The following is a 16,749-nucleotide window of genomic DNA, read 5'->3' on the forward strand; positions in this document are numbered from 1 at the left end:
GGCTTGCCTCCACTCCTCTTCCTCTTTTCCTTTGCTCATTTCTTCTCCTTGTCACTCACACATGAGAGCAGCTATTGAATAAGCCCTCCCATTCCCCTAGCAGAGACCAATTCAGCATGATCACTGACATGTACACTGTTATAATTCTCCCCTCCCACCCCTCTGGTCCTTCAAACCAACACCAGCAAGTTCTGAGGTTTCTCTCTCACCATTAAATGAGGGAGCATCATGCATGACCCCGTGAGCCTCTCTGTTTATCTCACCACCATCTCCTCTCCAAGATCACCACATGCCACTTGTATAATTACTCTCTTGATCCCATTTCTCCAATTCCATCCTACACTCTCTCTAGACTGGCTTTGGTACACGAAATAGGCTAAGCTTTGGCACTATACAAAATCTCTAGCAAATTCTTTAGTCAAATATCTCTCCCTGTATGCTTTATCCCTTTTACCCACTTTTCAACTGCACTTGAAGAGATGTTTTACAGACAGTTGGCTACATGTATTTCTTCAAAGCATGTCCTTTTCTGATTTAAGACTCAGTACTCCTCTATGTCTCCAGCTATTCTTTCAGAGCACTAGCTGAAGGACTTCCCTCATTTCTCCCACTCCTCTCACTGCCAACTTCCCACAGGGCTTTGCCTGTTGTCCATCATCTTCCTCTACAACCTGCCTTTGCATCACCTCATTCACAGGTACTGGTTCAATCAGCTTGTCAGTGTGGTAGACTCACAGAACTTTTCCAACTCAGAGTTGACTACTTTTTGTCCAATGCTAAATTCTCTACCTTTCTTACATCTCCTCATGGCTGCCTAGTTCAAGTCCATCAGAAAAATGGAGCTGTAACGTCCTTCTAAACTCACCTCGCCACTTCCCTTCCAGATGAGCATCACAATCAATTTTCTGAAATGTCTTTCATAGCTGGATGTCAACCTCTGCTCATATTTATTTTTTTGCACATCCTCATAATCAAGCACTATCCAAGTTATACACTTATTCTTCCACTAAGTCTCTCACACTGCACCTTTATTATCAAAGCAATCTTTGTAACCAGTGTTAACAGTCTTGCTCACTTAGACATATTCAGAACCAAAATGCAAAATCACTCTTTTAGTCTATTACTTCAAGTTAAAATACCTCTACATTCTTCCACAGCTTCCTCAATCTCTTTCTCATTAAAACATAAGCCAACTGTCTTCATTTCACAGCCTTTAACACCCTATTTCAGCTCTACCCATCATGTTTCATTCAAAATAAGAGCAATTCCTGAATCCAATGAATGCAGAGTGCAGTTGAGTTTTCAGAAAAACAATTTTGAACTCTTCTCCATGACATTTATACTCCTGTAAGTCCTTCCTTTATATGCTGCCTGAAAAATGTAAACCTTAACAGTGATTGGACTTTTGGGGTGTTGAGAACACTGCCCACCATGATTACCAACAGTGTCCAATTGTTTTATTGTTCTCAAAGTTAATCTATATGCACCTGCTATCTATCATCTGATGTACCAATTGTAAACTTCTTGAGGAAAGTGTTATCTTTACAAGACCTAGGACAAATGCACCTTGGTCCATTAGTAATTTTTCCAAGTGTTATTGCAGCAATTAATTATAAATGCCACCATCCATATGAAAATGGCCACTGGAAAGTGAAAAAGAATAAACAATGAATAAACTAATATAAATGTCTAATATTTAGTTGGGAATTAAACTTCAGTCCACAGATCTGGAATGACTGACATACCCTAAACGGGATATATTTCCCCCTCAGTTCCCTACTGAGAATTAGTCATTAATTCCTCCTATTAAGATATTTCCTTCTCCCAAAAGGTGAATATTCAAGAGAAGCAGCATCATCTATTGTCCTCAGTGAAGGATGACAGAATCCTGTTCTAATTTTATCATATTCCACACAATCTTCCTTTTTTAAAAAAAGAAGAGTGTACGATTATTTGCAAAAACAACCTATTCCATTCACATTGTGATGAATGATATAAAGAACTGCTTTTAGTAGCTACAAAACAAATAAATAAGCTCATACTGTACAGTCCAGCAAGGGTGCAGCACATAAATACCAGCTCACAATAATTCAGGTAAAAAAAATTGGGGTGTGTGTGTAAAAGCAGGAATTCCCGCAGTAAATACCACACATACCAACCTTTCAAAAGGAACTGGTATGAGTTTCCACAGCACTTTTTTTTCTCCGCTGAACCTGGAATACAAGTGATTTCTTTCTAAATAATGGTAAATAGAATATTTTGCCAAATTGGCAGGAAAGTTCACTTTTCTTGAGAGTCATGAGAATTTTCAAATTAAAATTGGAAACTTCCAAACATAGATATTTTGTACCTAACTCCAACAGCAAATTTCACGTGCTCATTATTGTTTAGTAAAAAGTGTAAAAAAAAGAAAAGGCTACCAAGATTAAAGATTTACCAATTAAGATTTTCTAAGCCATCTATAGTATTGATGCCACAAAAACATAAAACATGGAAACTTGCAGGCTGCTTCTCCTGAATAAATTACAAATATTCTGGTCATTCCCAGGGATTTCTATTTAGCTTCCCCTATTCAGGTGGGCAGTCAAATTTAGTAGTAGCAAACGCAATTTTTGATTGCTGGACAAATGCTAACAAATTGCAACTATATTATAAATAGTATGTGTGAGAACATTCCTGAATCTTCCTTGGGCTTATACTGACACCAGGCAAACATCTTTCTACATCCAGCCATTTTTATTGTGTATTCCAGAGACAAACTGGGTAATGGCGGTCTTGACCACCATGAATAAATTTCTTACCTTCGTGTTGGCGCATGCTTTCCCCTTCTTGTAGTCCTTATGGCTGCCTCTTTTATCCAATTTGGCCCACAAGGCTTTGGCTTTCCAGTAATTGAGCTTGGACTTGAGTTTGTGATAGAAAGAACGATAGTCCTTGGGCTTTAGTTCTAGGTAATCACAGAGCTCTTGGAAAGCCTTGAGAGTCCCCTTACAGGTTGAAGCCTGGACAAATCTGTCGAAGAGAACATGAGCCTGGTTCACCTTCTCGTTCTTACTTTCCTCCATACTTCACACTCCACAGCTGCCCTGGGGGGCAGCTGTTCTCTTCCAGTCTGCCAGATTTCCCGATGTTGCTCTGCTGAGCCACTTTCACCTCTGGCTTACAAGCATTATTAACCTATAAAATAAAAAGAAGAAAATGTAACTGAACTTGCTCTTTTTTTTTTCTTTCCAAAATTTTGTCTAAGCCTGCTGAACTGAGAGCCCAGATTCTCAGTAACTAATAACACATCAGTCCTAAGTCAACTGATCAATATCCTGAGGATTCCTGCCCAAACTGACTGAAGCTCACTGAGCCTCACTGCAGACAGTTGGACATCTCACCTCTGTTAAATCACAAAATACTTTAACCTGAGCCAGTCCCTAGAAAGTTTTATCAAAACTCATTTAACATGAACAGCAGAAAAGTTACAAGTGAACTGGCAGATGTTATATGTGATGTTTGGAAGTAGGCAGAGATTTTAAAACAAAAGATACAGACTTACTAATGTAGCAGTCACCATGATAACCAGATCAGTGTGGTAACACCACAGTAATGATTACGTGCTGGTCTTAAAAGCACTACTACCTTGTCTACTACCACAAAGTACTTCATGAGTTGGTATTTCACCAGTAAAATAAATTTTGGTTTCTTCATTCTATAGAAGGACATGTGTCTTTACTGATGATAAGTAGAGGAGAGGAAAGAGGATGGCACAGCACAACCCATACCTCTGCCAGTGTCCTTGCATGCACTGCTTTTGTATAAAACCCAGTGATGGCTACTGCGATCCTAGAAAGAAGTTAAACTTGCTAATAGCAATCAAATCCTTAAGATGTCAAGACTGAAAAAAAAAAAAAAAGCCTGTCTGTGTTGCATCAACCAGTATAAACATTTGCCTTATCTAGAGTCTATGCATATATTCCTGTCAGTAAGCAAGCAGTACAAGAGTCAAATGTGGCTCATGCATGATCCTCATGAGATTCTCATGGTAGTTCCTTTATTCTGTGGTTTTCAACTTCTTTTGATATGCAGGTCCCTACAAAATTTTAGATGGTAGTTGGGGTCTTCAGCAGATTAAATATGCTAACAGGAGGTCTGCTGCTTTTAGTTGCTTTTCTGCGATCATTCGGAAGGAGCCTGCAGACCTACAGAATTAATTGTTTGGATCACAAATAGCAGATTCTGTTTAAAGAATAGGTATTTTCTCTCCCGTTCTCTTTTTCCTTTACATATAACAAATCTCTTTCTTCGTTTTATACATAATACTGAGTACATGTATATAATAGACTGCCCTCTAAGAATAGTTCTGTTTGTCTTCAGATAGGCGGGCATCATAGGAACATATGCAGGAACTATGGAAATGAAAGCATTTCTGAGGTGCTTTTTGTCCTTTGTTTTTTAGCAAAGGGTACTAAGGTAAAAAAGGAAATATGTGGACTCGGATAAAACCTTTTAGATTCTCACCAGTTCTTTTCCTGCTTCCAGCAGACAGGAAGCCAAGTCAAACATTACAGCTCATGTCTCTTCCCCTCCCATATGACAGCTCTGCAGCTGCTTATTTGGGCACTCCTGCATTTCACCCTAACATGGTATTTTATTGCTTACGTTTAGAAATAACAATGGAGACCCATAACGCTTTACATACAGCCACAAATTGTTTTTATTAAAAATAAAAATAAAATTTCCCTCAGAAGCCACAGTACGACAATAGGTTATACTGGAGAATGTGATTCTGACTTCATTACAACTGCCTTGGAGGACTCAGTACACGAGTTGTTTTTCTAACTGGCTGATAGTGATGCCATGTCCATATCAGTACTGCTCACTAAGCAGGATGGAGCTAACTGCTTGCTTTATTTTTAATCTTAAATTCACTGTTGTGAAGATGGAAACAAACTCCAGGCTTGCACCTCAGGGTAACCACTGCACTACTGCAGAGGTCTAAGACACTGTCCATTAAGCTTCTGTCTCCTCTTCTGTTCTTAAGCAGAATGTTATAAAGAGCTCCAACAAATCACCTCTTACACTGAAGGAGTAATTTCAGTGCATCTGTGCAATACATACACAATAAAATACCTACAGTCTAGAGTTGTATGCCTCATTAATCAGCATAAGTTGAATACTATTTTGTGTTATGTTTCCCCCATCTCTTGCATCTCACTCTACCACCCACTCATTTTACAACAGCCCTTCAGGTGACTTAACACTTCCTAAGAAAAGCAACAGAAGTTATATGACTTAAATTAAGTGGAGTGGCAATTTAAGTCTGTTAGTCCACAGACCATTACAGATATATCCAAATGTAAGGACAGCATAGGTTTCATACTCTTGCTTCTCTTGTACTTTTTCACCAAAGGAATGAAGCAGTACAGGTTCTGCACTGCTCAGAGAGATCCCAAAGTCAAATTCCAACCTACTTTCATTCTAGGAACTTGCTGCTTTGTGTTCAAGGTTTGCCAAGCCACGAGACAAACCTGCAAAAGCAGGTCATTTTATGCAGCGCAACCCAAGCAGCACATTAACTTAGCAGTTCTGCCGACATCCCATTTCATGCAGGCTGTGAAGTCAGTTATGCCCACAGGTCAAATACGGAGGCTTTAGTCACCGCAGTAAGTCACTCCCCAGAACTCTGCATTCTTGATGTAAACACCCAAAGTCCTTGGAAGCTGCAAGCACCACGTCAGAGAACATGGAAATTACAGGAAGAAAGCAAGGGCAGGCAAGAATTATTTGCCAGGTTTCCAGGGTATTTGTATGCCTTGTTGGCTATTCTGCAAGTCTGCAGTATCCTGCATGTTTTGTCTCGAGGCAGCTGATTGCTGACTCAGAAGCTCTGTAAATTCCTTGGCTGGAGTGTTGGGAGAGAAAGACAAAGCCCGTGAAAAAATGCATGCAAGAACAGTGTTCGTGTTGCTATTTACAATAATAGCATGAGGTTGTCACTGACTCATGACTACAAGTACACTCAGGATCTCCAGCGCTTGCCCAGGACAAAAGAAACCAGTGAAAAACAGAGACACAGGCAATGAATAAATCCAGGTGGTGGTTCCCTCACACACTCATCACAGATGCAAAAATATGAAATATTTTACCAAATGCACATATGAGAAAAAGTCCAGTGCCCTACCTCAAATACAAAAGACAGGAAGAGATTTTGAAATGACACACATAATGAATTTGGTTGTACAAATTCAAGTTCCTGCAGAAGTGTTGCAAATGCAGGACTCCTATATTTCAGGCAAATAAACCCCCATTATAGGAGTCACATCCCCCCTATATTTTCCATTCTGATTTTGTTAAAAGTGCTCATTCAACTAATGACTTGAGCCTAGAAAAATAAAATATTATGGGAATGCATTTTCCAGCATTCTCCTCCATTTTTTTCCATCAGAAACTATTGAGTTAATTCCATCTAAATTCACAGCCTGTTCTGTCTAGCTTAAAACAGCATTTTGAGTGTATAAAACATTTGCCAAATTAACTGCCCGGCTCCACCTCAGAATGTTGAGTTTCTCTGAGCACAATGTAAATGCTTTCTTATATTTCGGTTATTTCACAACCAGGCAAACACCACAGATGCACCCTTGACAGACAAATCTCTGATAGTCAGAGATCAACAAATTGCAGGAGTACCGTACGGAATCTGAAAGCAAGCTGGTCCACCAATCATAAAACTACTGATAGGTCCAATCACCCCATTTTCCATTGATTTCATCCTTTCCCTAAAATTTGCGGTTCCCCAGCAACATCCTCTTTGCCCTTGTCTCCCTTTCATGGCCCCTCAGCTTCTGCCTAAGTGAGACTCAGTAACACACTCTGGAAACTCTGAGATTACTGCAGTACCTAGGCAGCCAGTACACACTTGCAACTTGGCTAGCAAAAGCCTAAACACAGATTATTGTTAAGCTTATGCTGCAGACAGTGGGGACACCTATTTTTGTCTCTCTCCTCCACCCAGCCTCCAGTTGTCTTGTAGGAAACCAGTTACCTTTGAGACTTTTATTCCCCATCAAATCTGGATGAAATTGTTCAAAAGTTATTATGAACTGAAAAGCAGATGGACAAACGGCTCAATCCTGTAAGCCTCCCTTCTTTAGGAAACCACACTAAAAAAAGTCTTTATTCCAACAAATGAAAAAGCTCTGTTTTCATTTCCAAGATTTTATTTATTTTACTTTTAGCTAAAACTAAAAGAAATGGACTTTGCTACAATATGGTCATGACTTTCCAAGTGATCACAGGTATCAAAGCACAGCTTTAGGGCAGCAGTAAGACTGTGGAACAGATGGCAAAAAGAGGATAATTTTGACCAGAAAAGCTAAAGCCAAAACTGGCAATGATTTTAGCTCCATATTATGCAGAAAAAGAATGGGAAAGCAGGAGAACAAAGGCGTGGTTGCCATTGTTTGCAGCTTCTCTTTTATACCAGATGGAAAAAAGGAACGTCAGCACTGTCCACAGTATGTTTTAAGACAGTATTTAGATCTGCTCCCGTTCATAAAATTCATCTCTCAAGCACATATGCTGGCAAAAAGATCTTTGTGTTTTAATACAGTTATCAAACCTGATTTGGTGGGCTTCAGCCCACCATACGGGAGTGAGTCTTTTGGGTCTCCACTTCTTTCCTGTCTACCCTCCCTCACAAGCTAGGACAAAAGTGGGAGAAAGAGACCAAATACAAACTTGGTTGCAAATACAAGAACCCATTCTTAAGGAGAAGATCAAAGCACATATACAAAGAGTTCATAGAATTCTCACATCAAGAAAAACTCGATCCAGTAATAATTTGGAAAGAAATGCATGTTATATCCAGGAACATGGAAACATATAAATACAGAAGCAGTTACAGGTAATATTTTGGTTCCCAAATTCATATCAAGGTACTGAAGAAAAACTATTAATAACCTTGAGTGTCACAACATGAGTACTGCAAACATTAGACCTACAAAATAAAACCTTTTATCATATATATGAATTCAACAAACATACTATTCTGCTGCTCTGTCACACATGACTCTTTGATCACAGCAGAGTTCCTGCACTGAATGAATACCAACATAAAGAAAGACACCAGAAAACAGATCACCTCTCTTCTTTGGAAGAAAAGAAGAAAATTATACCAAGGAAAAGGTAGCTGTCTCCTTATAAGATGATAAGGGAATAGTAAGCCATCTGGATAGCTGTCATATTGTACAACAAGCTTCAAGAAGAACTGCTAGCTTAAACGCCTGACCCAGCCACGTATGAGGGAGATCCCTCATAGCACAAATCTTCATATCGGGTGACCAGTAACCAATGCAGTGATCCCTTCTCATCTAGCACCAACTCACCAGCTGTGTGTTTGGAAAGCTGGGGACATTCTTTACATCTTGGAACCGTCACCATACTATACGTGCGCAGCAAAAGAAAATTTATTTCTCAAAGAAGTAAGTGTGCTTTTATTCCAATGGTAAAGAGTACTACATCCCACTAGAACCAGAACTCTCACGATGAACTTTCTGGAGCATGGCCATTAACACAGCAAGTCACATGAACACCACTTTCCTTTACAGGCCTCTCAAAACACAATGACATACGACAATAAGGGCTCCATTTGTTATCTGTGTGGTGAAATCCATGTATCTTCCACAAATCCTCCTGAGAAAACACAAGTCCTCAAAACACAAATCCAGCTGTTTCAATATAGGAAGCCCTCAGTCTACAAGCATTTCCCATGAAGACCATACCCACACCTGCAGGCAGACAGATGGTGGGTATTTTCTGATGAGCAACACATACTCCACTTCGAAGGTAAGTGTACAGTCACTTCACACTAGGTGACGGTGACTTCACTACCAGGCAGGAGCATATGGAGGCTTCTCACTCCACCACTTAACAGTGCAAGAAGGTTGAACACCATTTCCTCATTTGAAGTGCTTTGAAGCTGTTCCTGATGTTACATTTCAACACAGAAACCCATCCTAAAGCTAGTTCCCACCCAGTTTTACAAGCTGGACTTCCCCAAAGTCCTTCAAACACTATCCAGAACCTGAGGAAAGCTCCTACACAAAAATAAAGGCCTCTAAGAAATTACTTCAATTATACTTTCACAAAACTTTATTTTTATGACTTCAAATGGGGATAAGAAAAATCAGTTGCCTTATCACAGCAAGACATACCAGCTTTCAACATCGTACAGGACACGGATTGATTCATCTTTCTGAGCCAACATGCTATGCCGCAAGGAAAGGAGGTTTTCTTTACTGAACAATAGAGAACAAGAACACTGTTCTGACCCAGTTAGAAATTTTGAGCAGAATGAAGACCAAAGGCTACAAACACACTATAATGGCCTCTGCAGGCCAGTGAGCCAAGTGCTCTGAGGCCTTCAGGTTCTGCCAGCACACTGATCACCCCAAGCCATTCCACAACACAGTGAGAAAACAAATAGAGACTATATTTATATTTTAAAAAAAGAAGAAATCTCATAAAATAAATTCTCTAATGAAACTCACATGAACACATTTTTTTAAAATTTAGATCAGTGAAGGCTTCTATCTGTCAGAACCTGGTACCAAAACACAAACTGCAACAATGACAAAAGGAAAGATAATCAACAGAGACAGATAGAACCATATGATCTGCAAGTGACAGAAAGAAAAAAATTACCATTTTTTAAAGAGCACATAAAATGATTCATGAGATCTGAAAAATGAAATGGTCTAACATCTAATCTAGTGTGTGCTTGCCTTCCATTACATGCACTTGTCTCCCCTTAATTCTGCCTTATACAAGTCAAAGATTACTAGTCACATAGAATCACTGGGTCCAAACAGGGCTGAACTTCATTTGGGTGATCATGAGAAACTTCTTAGCACCTCAGAAGCAAACTCAAAGATCAGTCATTTGTGCCAGCCTTTATTCTAATCAAGGCAGATGGCTGCCTGGACTTTTAACTCCAAGGCTCACTCCTCAATGGTTTGGTAAATACCAGACTCTCACAAAACAAAGAACAAATATTCCAGTTACAGACATTAAAAATGTACATGGGAAAGCAAGTTTTATTTGTGCTGCTTCCAACTCTCAGCTGTTATGGGTGTGGAAAAGAGTCAGGCACTTCCTCGAAGGAAGCGGTGGAGAAGGGAGTTAGAAAACAGGATTAAAAGATTTATAATTCCACCCTCCACATACACACTCGTCTAGCTATGGCATCACAAACTCAGTACACTGCACTGAGCAGTTCAAACAGATTATTTAATGGATGCATATCCTGTTTCTGTGGAGGAAAGCAGAGGGACTTAAATATTTTTGAATTTTTTTCCTAATGCAGATCTTGCAAGACTCTTTTGGGACCCAAGAATCCAAAGTAAACAGACATTTGAATAAAAGAGCCATAAAGATTTCTCCAATCCACAAACCACTTCATTTAGAGGCTGTTGAACTTTAAAAACAAAACAAATCTCAGGCTTTATTCAGAAGGGCAGGGACCATGCTACAACCCGTAGGTGCAACCTTAGCCTTTATAATTACCAGGTAAAATATAAACACAGAACTCAAAAAACACCTAAGAAATTGGACCTTAAACACACACCTCCAGAACTGCTACCTCCCTTGCCTTAAGCAGAAATGTCCAACTAGGAGCAGCATCTCGAAGACTCGTCTGCAGATGAGGTCCAGCACCCTATTCACTACCTGTCACATGCCCTCACTTATCACTGTTAATACATCTGGCACTCTATATCCCAGCTACCATATGTCCCAATCTGTCACTGCCCCCAACCCACGCATGGCCAACAGACCTAAGCTCCACCAGCAGGCTGAGACCCTCAAGCTGCCAAAGAAAATCCCACAATGTGTTTATAACCACTGATGGGTGTACCCAACTCATTTAGCCCAAATCCCTACACCTAGCCTTCCTTTCTCTTTATAAGTTGTGCATGAAAATATGTGCTGTGTAGTCTCTCTAAATATCTAAAACCAGAAATGGCAATGGTAAGGAACTTGATCTAGGGTAGATGCAGAAGGCTGTTTCCTGATGCTCCGCAGGCCACCACAGGCCTGCACTCTTCTCTCACATTAGTTAGTAGATTAGACCATAATACTCAATTAAGCAATTTCATTTCATTTTGCAAGGGCAGAGAATTACGTACCTCAGCAGACCACAACTGACTGAACAGAGTTTGAACAGGTCACAAAGCAGGATTTGAAGGGAACCAGAAAGAGACTGGTTTCCACCATGTCTTGAGTTTTCTTATTTTGGAATAACTGGCAGATTCAGTATAGAGCTACACTTCATTTTCATGGCAGAACTTATTTGTCTAGACTCTTAAGTCATGAGGCTTCTATATAACAGAAAGGATACTGAACGTGTTGAATGGACACAATGCTAAATCCCAATTCATTAGATCACAGGAAGAAAAAACACACACACACAATAATCTTATAACTTTAATTTCATAAATTCATAAATTAGATCATTTAACTGAGGTCTTTTCCACAGGTTCCACAAACCTCTTTTATAACCTGTCCCAGGCTGAATTCCTGTAGACATCTTTTTATTCTTAGAGGGGAAAAAAATCTCTATCCTATCCTTTCCTCAAAACACAGTCTTACTGTACTTACATCTTGGACTTCTTAATTTGACAGTATCTTAAACTTAGTTTAGTATTAACCCTTGATAAATTTACTCATGTAAATCTTTCCTCTTCTAAAGATAAGAATACCCACACTTTGCACTCTGGTATGCTCCATGACCTCTAGTAGCAATAATAATTTAAAAAAGCAAAGCAAAATCCAAACTGTAGCCACAAACTTCACTGTGAGACTGTGCAATAACAACTGATCAAATCTAGCAGCTTAATAAAAATTCATCTCTATTACACAATCCTGTATGTCTAATGCTTCCCATCACTCATTTTCCTCATGGGTACAAGGAAAGCTTTTACCAGAAGACAGGAATATATCGTAAGCAAATAACCTGTTCAGTGTTTTGGCTAGACTATGACAAACAGGCAGAATAAATAAGTTACATTTTCTCATGCTACAAAATGTACCAAACCTTGAAAGGTAACACAGATTATAGGTAGGGTAAGACAAAAGCAAAACTTGTAGCATCAAACTTTCAACTCTGGGCATGTTAATATACTTTGAACATATTGCTACATAGCTTAAAAATAGTAACCAGGCAGTATGTTCCCCATTGGCTGGACATTTGACTCTCAGAAAGTGCTGAAACAGTTTCAATTGGACAGATAGCAATTCCCCTCCAGCCGCCAAGCACAGGAGATGCCTCTCTCAGCAAAGACCATGCCAAGCTCAATGCCTCAAGCAAATGAAAATCTGTTAGGAAATCAGTTACAGAGGAAAGAGGTGGAGGTGGTTTAGTGATCTACTCTCCTCTCCCTAAGGCTTTGGCAAGCAGTTTCTGAAATAAGATGGCAGTCATCACTTCCAGACATTACTAGTCTGCTCAAATACAGCTGCACTGGTGGGACATGAAAAGACTTGGTACGAATTAGTCAGAGATTTAATCCAATCTAAGTGTAAGGATGCCATTCAGCAGAATTTGTTCCTAGCAACAAGCACACATAAAAGCTTTTCTCTTTGCCTTTCATCCTCAAGGACTTTTCTGTCTAGTCTTTTTAATTCCATCCTCCTTTGGATAATGGCCATTTCTTTGCAAGGATATCTGGGGGTCTGAGGCAGATATCCTTAGCTGAACCTCCCAGCTATCTGGCAGAGAAAGTTGTTCTGTGAGAGGGCACAAGCACCCCCTTCACTTAATGCAGGTCTGAGAGCCCATACCAAGGGACCTATAATCACTTTGTCTGAAAGACAGGCACCTCTTTAATAGGTAAAGCTCTCAGTGGTCACAGAGAACTACTGCACTGTGAAACAACTTCTGTCCAGTGTGGTTCAATAGTCCTGATGCACTGCTTTGCCACTGTACTGCTTGCAGGCTGGAATTCCAGGGCATTCCAGGATTTCCACTGGCAGATGATTAAATTCTGGACCTTGGGCTCAAACTGAGTAATTTCCATAATCCCTTATTTCATAACACCATCCTCCATCTGGTATTTGAGCACTAGCCAGAACAACCCTTTTTCAAAATGTTTTTAATGCAGCAAGGGGAAGCGGCAAGAGAGACTAAAGGTAACTTGCAGCTTTCTCAGTGATAATACCAACAGGCTGCTGTTATCTTATCTGAAGGCAGGTAATAACTTCAGAATCAGACTGACAAGCTCTCTTTAATAAGAAAAATACTGAAATTAGGAATACTTTCTTCAATTTCATTCAACTGCTGCTTTCAGGTTCAGTTAGACAGAATGGACTGGTAGCACAGAACAGCTCTGTAAACCAGGGATGACCAACAGTGGTGGAGAACTGCAGCATGACAGCAGACGCTTTCACGGAAATCCATACGGTGCTCCTACACAGCAGACCACAGCATTAACTGCAAGTTCCTCTCCAGAGAGAACAACCTGGAGCCTTCAATATCTGGAAACCTCCCCCCCTCCAGTTGCTCACTGGTATTAAACAATTTAGTATTCATATATTTACCATTATTTTATGCTATCAGAAGCATATGCTTCTATTAAGAAGGTTTGGTTTTCTCCAATTTGTAGACTAAGAAATGTAATGAATTTATTCCTGATTACATTGGAAGCCACCAGTGAAATCCATATGCCTGCTCTCTCCACTACCCTGTCCTTCCCAATATGTACACCCCAGAAATTACCACAAGTAGTCTTTTCTCCACAGACCCAAGAGATCTGGCTAACCGTAATGAAAAATTTCCTATTCCATGGGGTAGATTAGAAAACTCTTTGACGTTTGGATCTTCAAATACTTGGAGTGGCCACAATGCAAAAGCAGTGTTTGCTTTTAACTTTTCATTTCTATAACATCCCTGTTTTTTTAGAATAGAATATTTCATTTGGAAGGGAACTACAATAATCATCTAGTTCAACTGCCTGACCACTGAAAGCAATATGGCTTATTTCCCTTCCCTGGCTGACACCACCAACTGGGCATGCACCTTCTAGGGTAACTACTGAATTATGTTCTTTAACTATAGGGGATAACTGGGGAATGTTCATTTGGAAGACCAAAAGGCAAGCTGAAGGATCTGAGGCTGACAGAAATGGGCAATTTCCTGAGCCATATTGTGACATGGCAACTGAGATTAGTAATGCTTTTTGTCTCCTCAGAAGTTTCTTCCTGTACCCAGTTGTTTTTACGATCAACAGCTTTCTTTTAATTTCCAGGCCAAGTTTTTACCTCTTTGTTTCTGTGATGATACTGACCTACACATTAGCTTTCCCTCCCTTCCTACATATATTTATTACAGACAGATGCCACATCACATCTTGATCTTCATTACACTGAGGCTAAATCAATCTCTCCTAGTCTAAGATCATTTCTCTTTTCCTAGGCCTCCCAAGGAGAAGAACTGTGTATTGTTGGGTTTGGGGTGGGTGGGAAAGTTGTGTGTATGTAATCTTACTAAGGACTACAGCTGCACAGTGCCTTTGGCCAGATGAGTTCTCACAAGAGAATGGCATAAGAGGGTGCATACTGCAGGGTACACCCCTCTCCTGGCAATTCTGGTATTGCTTGAGCATCTTTACAGAATCATCTAGGTTGGAAGAGACCTTGAAGATCATCTAGTCCAACCATTAACCTAACACTGACCGTTCTCAACTATACTATATCCCTAAGCACTATGTCAACCCCAATCTTCCACAACTACAATCCAGTTCTAATACACATTTCAATGTACTCACTGATCACAAGGATTTTTCTCCTTTTTTGGACATTTCCAAGTGAAAGGACACCAGACTTTCTCATTCTTGTTTTTATGCTATTGAATCTAATTTCATTTGTATCCCAGAAATTCTAGTTCTTTCTACAGAATATCAATGTAAAGATCAAGTTAGTCTCAAAGGAGTAGCATCACGCCCCTCATCGTTAAAGAGCAGGAACAGTAACCTTTCCCCCTTTTAAACACAATTTCGTACTTTCTGTTCCCGAGATGCTCTGAAGTGCAGTACTCATCCCAAACCTAAGCCTCACTCATTCTGCCAACTGAACAACATCAGCTCTAGGTAGCCTTTCACGTATATGTGATGCAAGCATGATGCGTTCAGTAGAATATATGATGCCCCATATAGAGCTATCAACACTTCACAATGCATTCATTAGCAAGTGTCTTGTGTCCATGTCTGAGGGAGCTTCTTGTGGGTACAAGTAAGAGGTTTCAGAATACTGTGCTTCCTAGCAGAGAATCAAAATACCATATATGGGAAATTGACTGGGAAATAGAGCAACAGAAGTAGGATAAAACGGAGTGCCAGGGCTGTCAGAAATCCATCTGATCAAACTGTGAAAGAAACAAATATGATATTTGGATGCAACAGTCTCTCCAGAAAAGAGGTGCAATATTAATGCCACTGGTCAGGAGACTGATGAAGCTTCATGTGGAAGCTTCCCATGGGCTGTTAGGCTACTCAAAGAACATGTGATAAACCCTTCCAGTCTCCCCTATTTCTTGATCCATTTCTATCAACATAATAAATAGGGTAGAACACCTCTGATAGTGGCAGAAAAATGAGTGTTAGCTTCTCGACTGCAACTCAATGTTTGAAACCAGAGAAATAGGGTTCTAGAGCACTCTCCCATGAGAAAAGCCCAAGGCAATTAGACTTGATCAGTTTATTAATAGAGCACAGTTTTCTTGAGACTGAAAAAGAACAGACCACACCTTAGGATTTGCTTCTAAACTAGTCCATTGCTTTGATACAGTAAATATGTAGACATGACAATATATGCACAATTAATATGCTACGCCAGAATCAAGTGATCTTAATCATTGTCAGGGAAGGCAGCTGGTCTGCCGACAACCTGATTGAAGAAGAGTTTGACCTTGACAAGATTTCGGTGTGCCCTTGAGATAACAAAGCTATACTTAAAGCAAATAACTTCCAAAGAGCTGCTGACTACATAGCAGGATGAAGCAAGCAGGGAGGAAACTGATAAAGGTTATCCAATGAGAATTAAAACCAACTTTTTGACCAATTATATTGTAACACTCTGGCACCTGAAATATATAAAAATACATGCTTTTAGTAATAAAAAAACTAGCCACTTGTTCACCCATGTGAGTGTGTGTCGCTTTGTCCGTCTCTACAGTGACAAATCATGACTGCAAACATGTATGCATCACAAAAAAGCTTTATTAAAGGTTCATAATGCTGTGCAAAATTATCAGCTTTCAAGGCCTTTAACTGCATAAAGATGAATTTTTTGTCAACGTAGCTGATACTGTAGCCGTTTCTGTAACCGCCTGTGCTCTTTCTTACTGACACGTGTTGTGCAGGGTGGGAAGTAGTGCAAGGGAGGTGACTCTAATCATTTGAAACTCCATTTCCTTTCTAGGATGGATGAAATTTCACTTCATCTATTTTAAAGAATTACAAGCCTTGAGAGCTAAAGGTGGCAACAATTTTCCAGAATTTTGCCTATGTGCATAGGGCTGAAAGAAACAGTGCTGTTAACAGAATGGTTGTTTGGAAAGACAGGAAAGAGGTTCATACAATTTCAAGAAAATTGTGCTTTTGGTAGTGCACCAGAGTGCAGAAGCAGCATACTAAAAGTTTCTGGTAAACTCCTGCATGCTGTTTACTTTGGAAAATAAAATTTGAATGTTTTTTTCCCCTCAAAGGCATA

At 39.8% G+C, this 16,749-nt stretch overlaps 1 protein-coding gene across 3 annotated transcripts in view; it reads right to left on the reverse strand.

Annotated features, from left to right (window-relative positions):
• MICAL3 (microtubule associated monooxygenase, calponin and LIM domain containing 3) overlaps window positions 1-16,749 on the reverse strand; it is a 166,162-nt gene that overhangs the window by 109,031 nt on the left and 40,382 nt on the right. For all 3 annotated transcript variants that reach the window (XM_074871731.1, XM_074871730.1, XM_074871732.1), the window contains exon 2: window positions 2,802-3,177. In XM_074871731.1, the coding sequence (XP_074727832.1) occupies window positions 2,802-3,065 (264 nt within the window). In that variant the 5' untranslated portion in view covers window positions 3,066-3,177. The remainder of the gene's footprint in view (window positions 1-2,801; window positions 3,178-16,749) is intronic.

This window comes from Strix uralensis, chromosome 5, assembly GCF_047716275.1.
Source record: "Strix uralensis isolate ZFMK-TIS-50842 chromosome 5, bStrUra1, whole genome shotgun sequence".
Classification (NCBI taxonomy): domain Eukaryota; kingdom Metazoa; phylum Chordata; class Aves; order Strigiformes; family Strigidae; genus Strix; species Strix uralensis.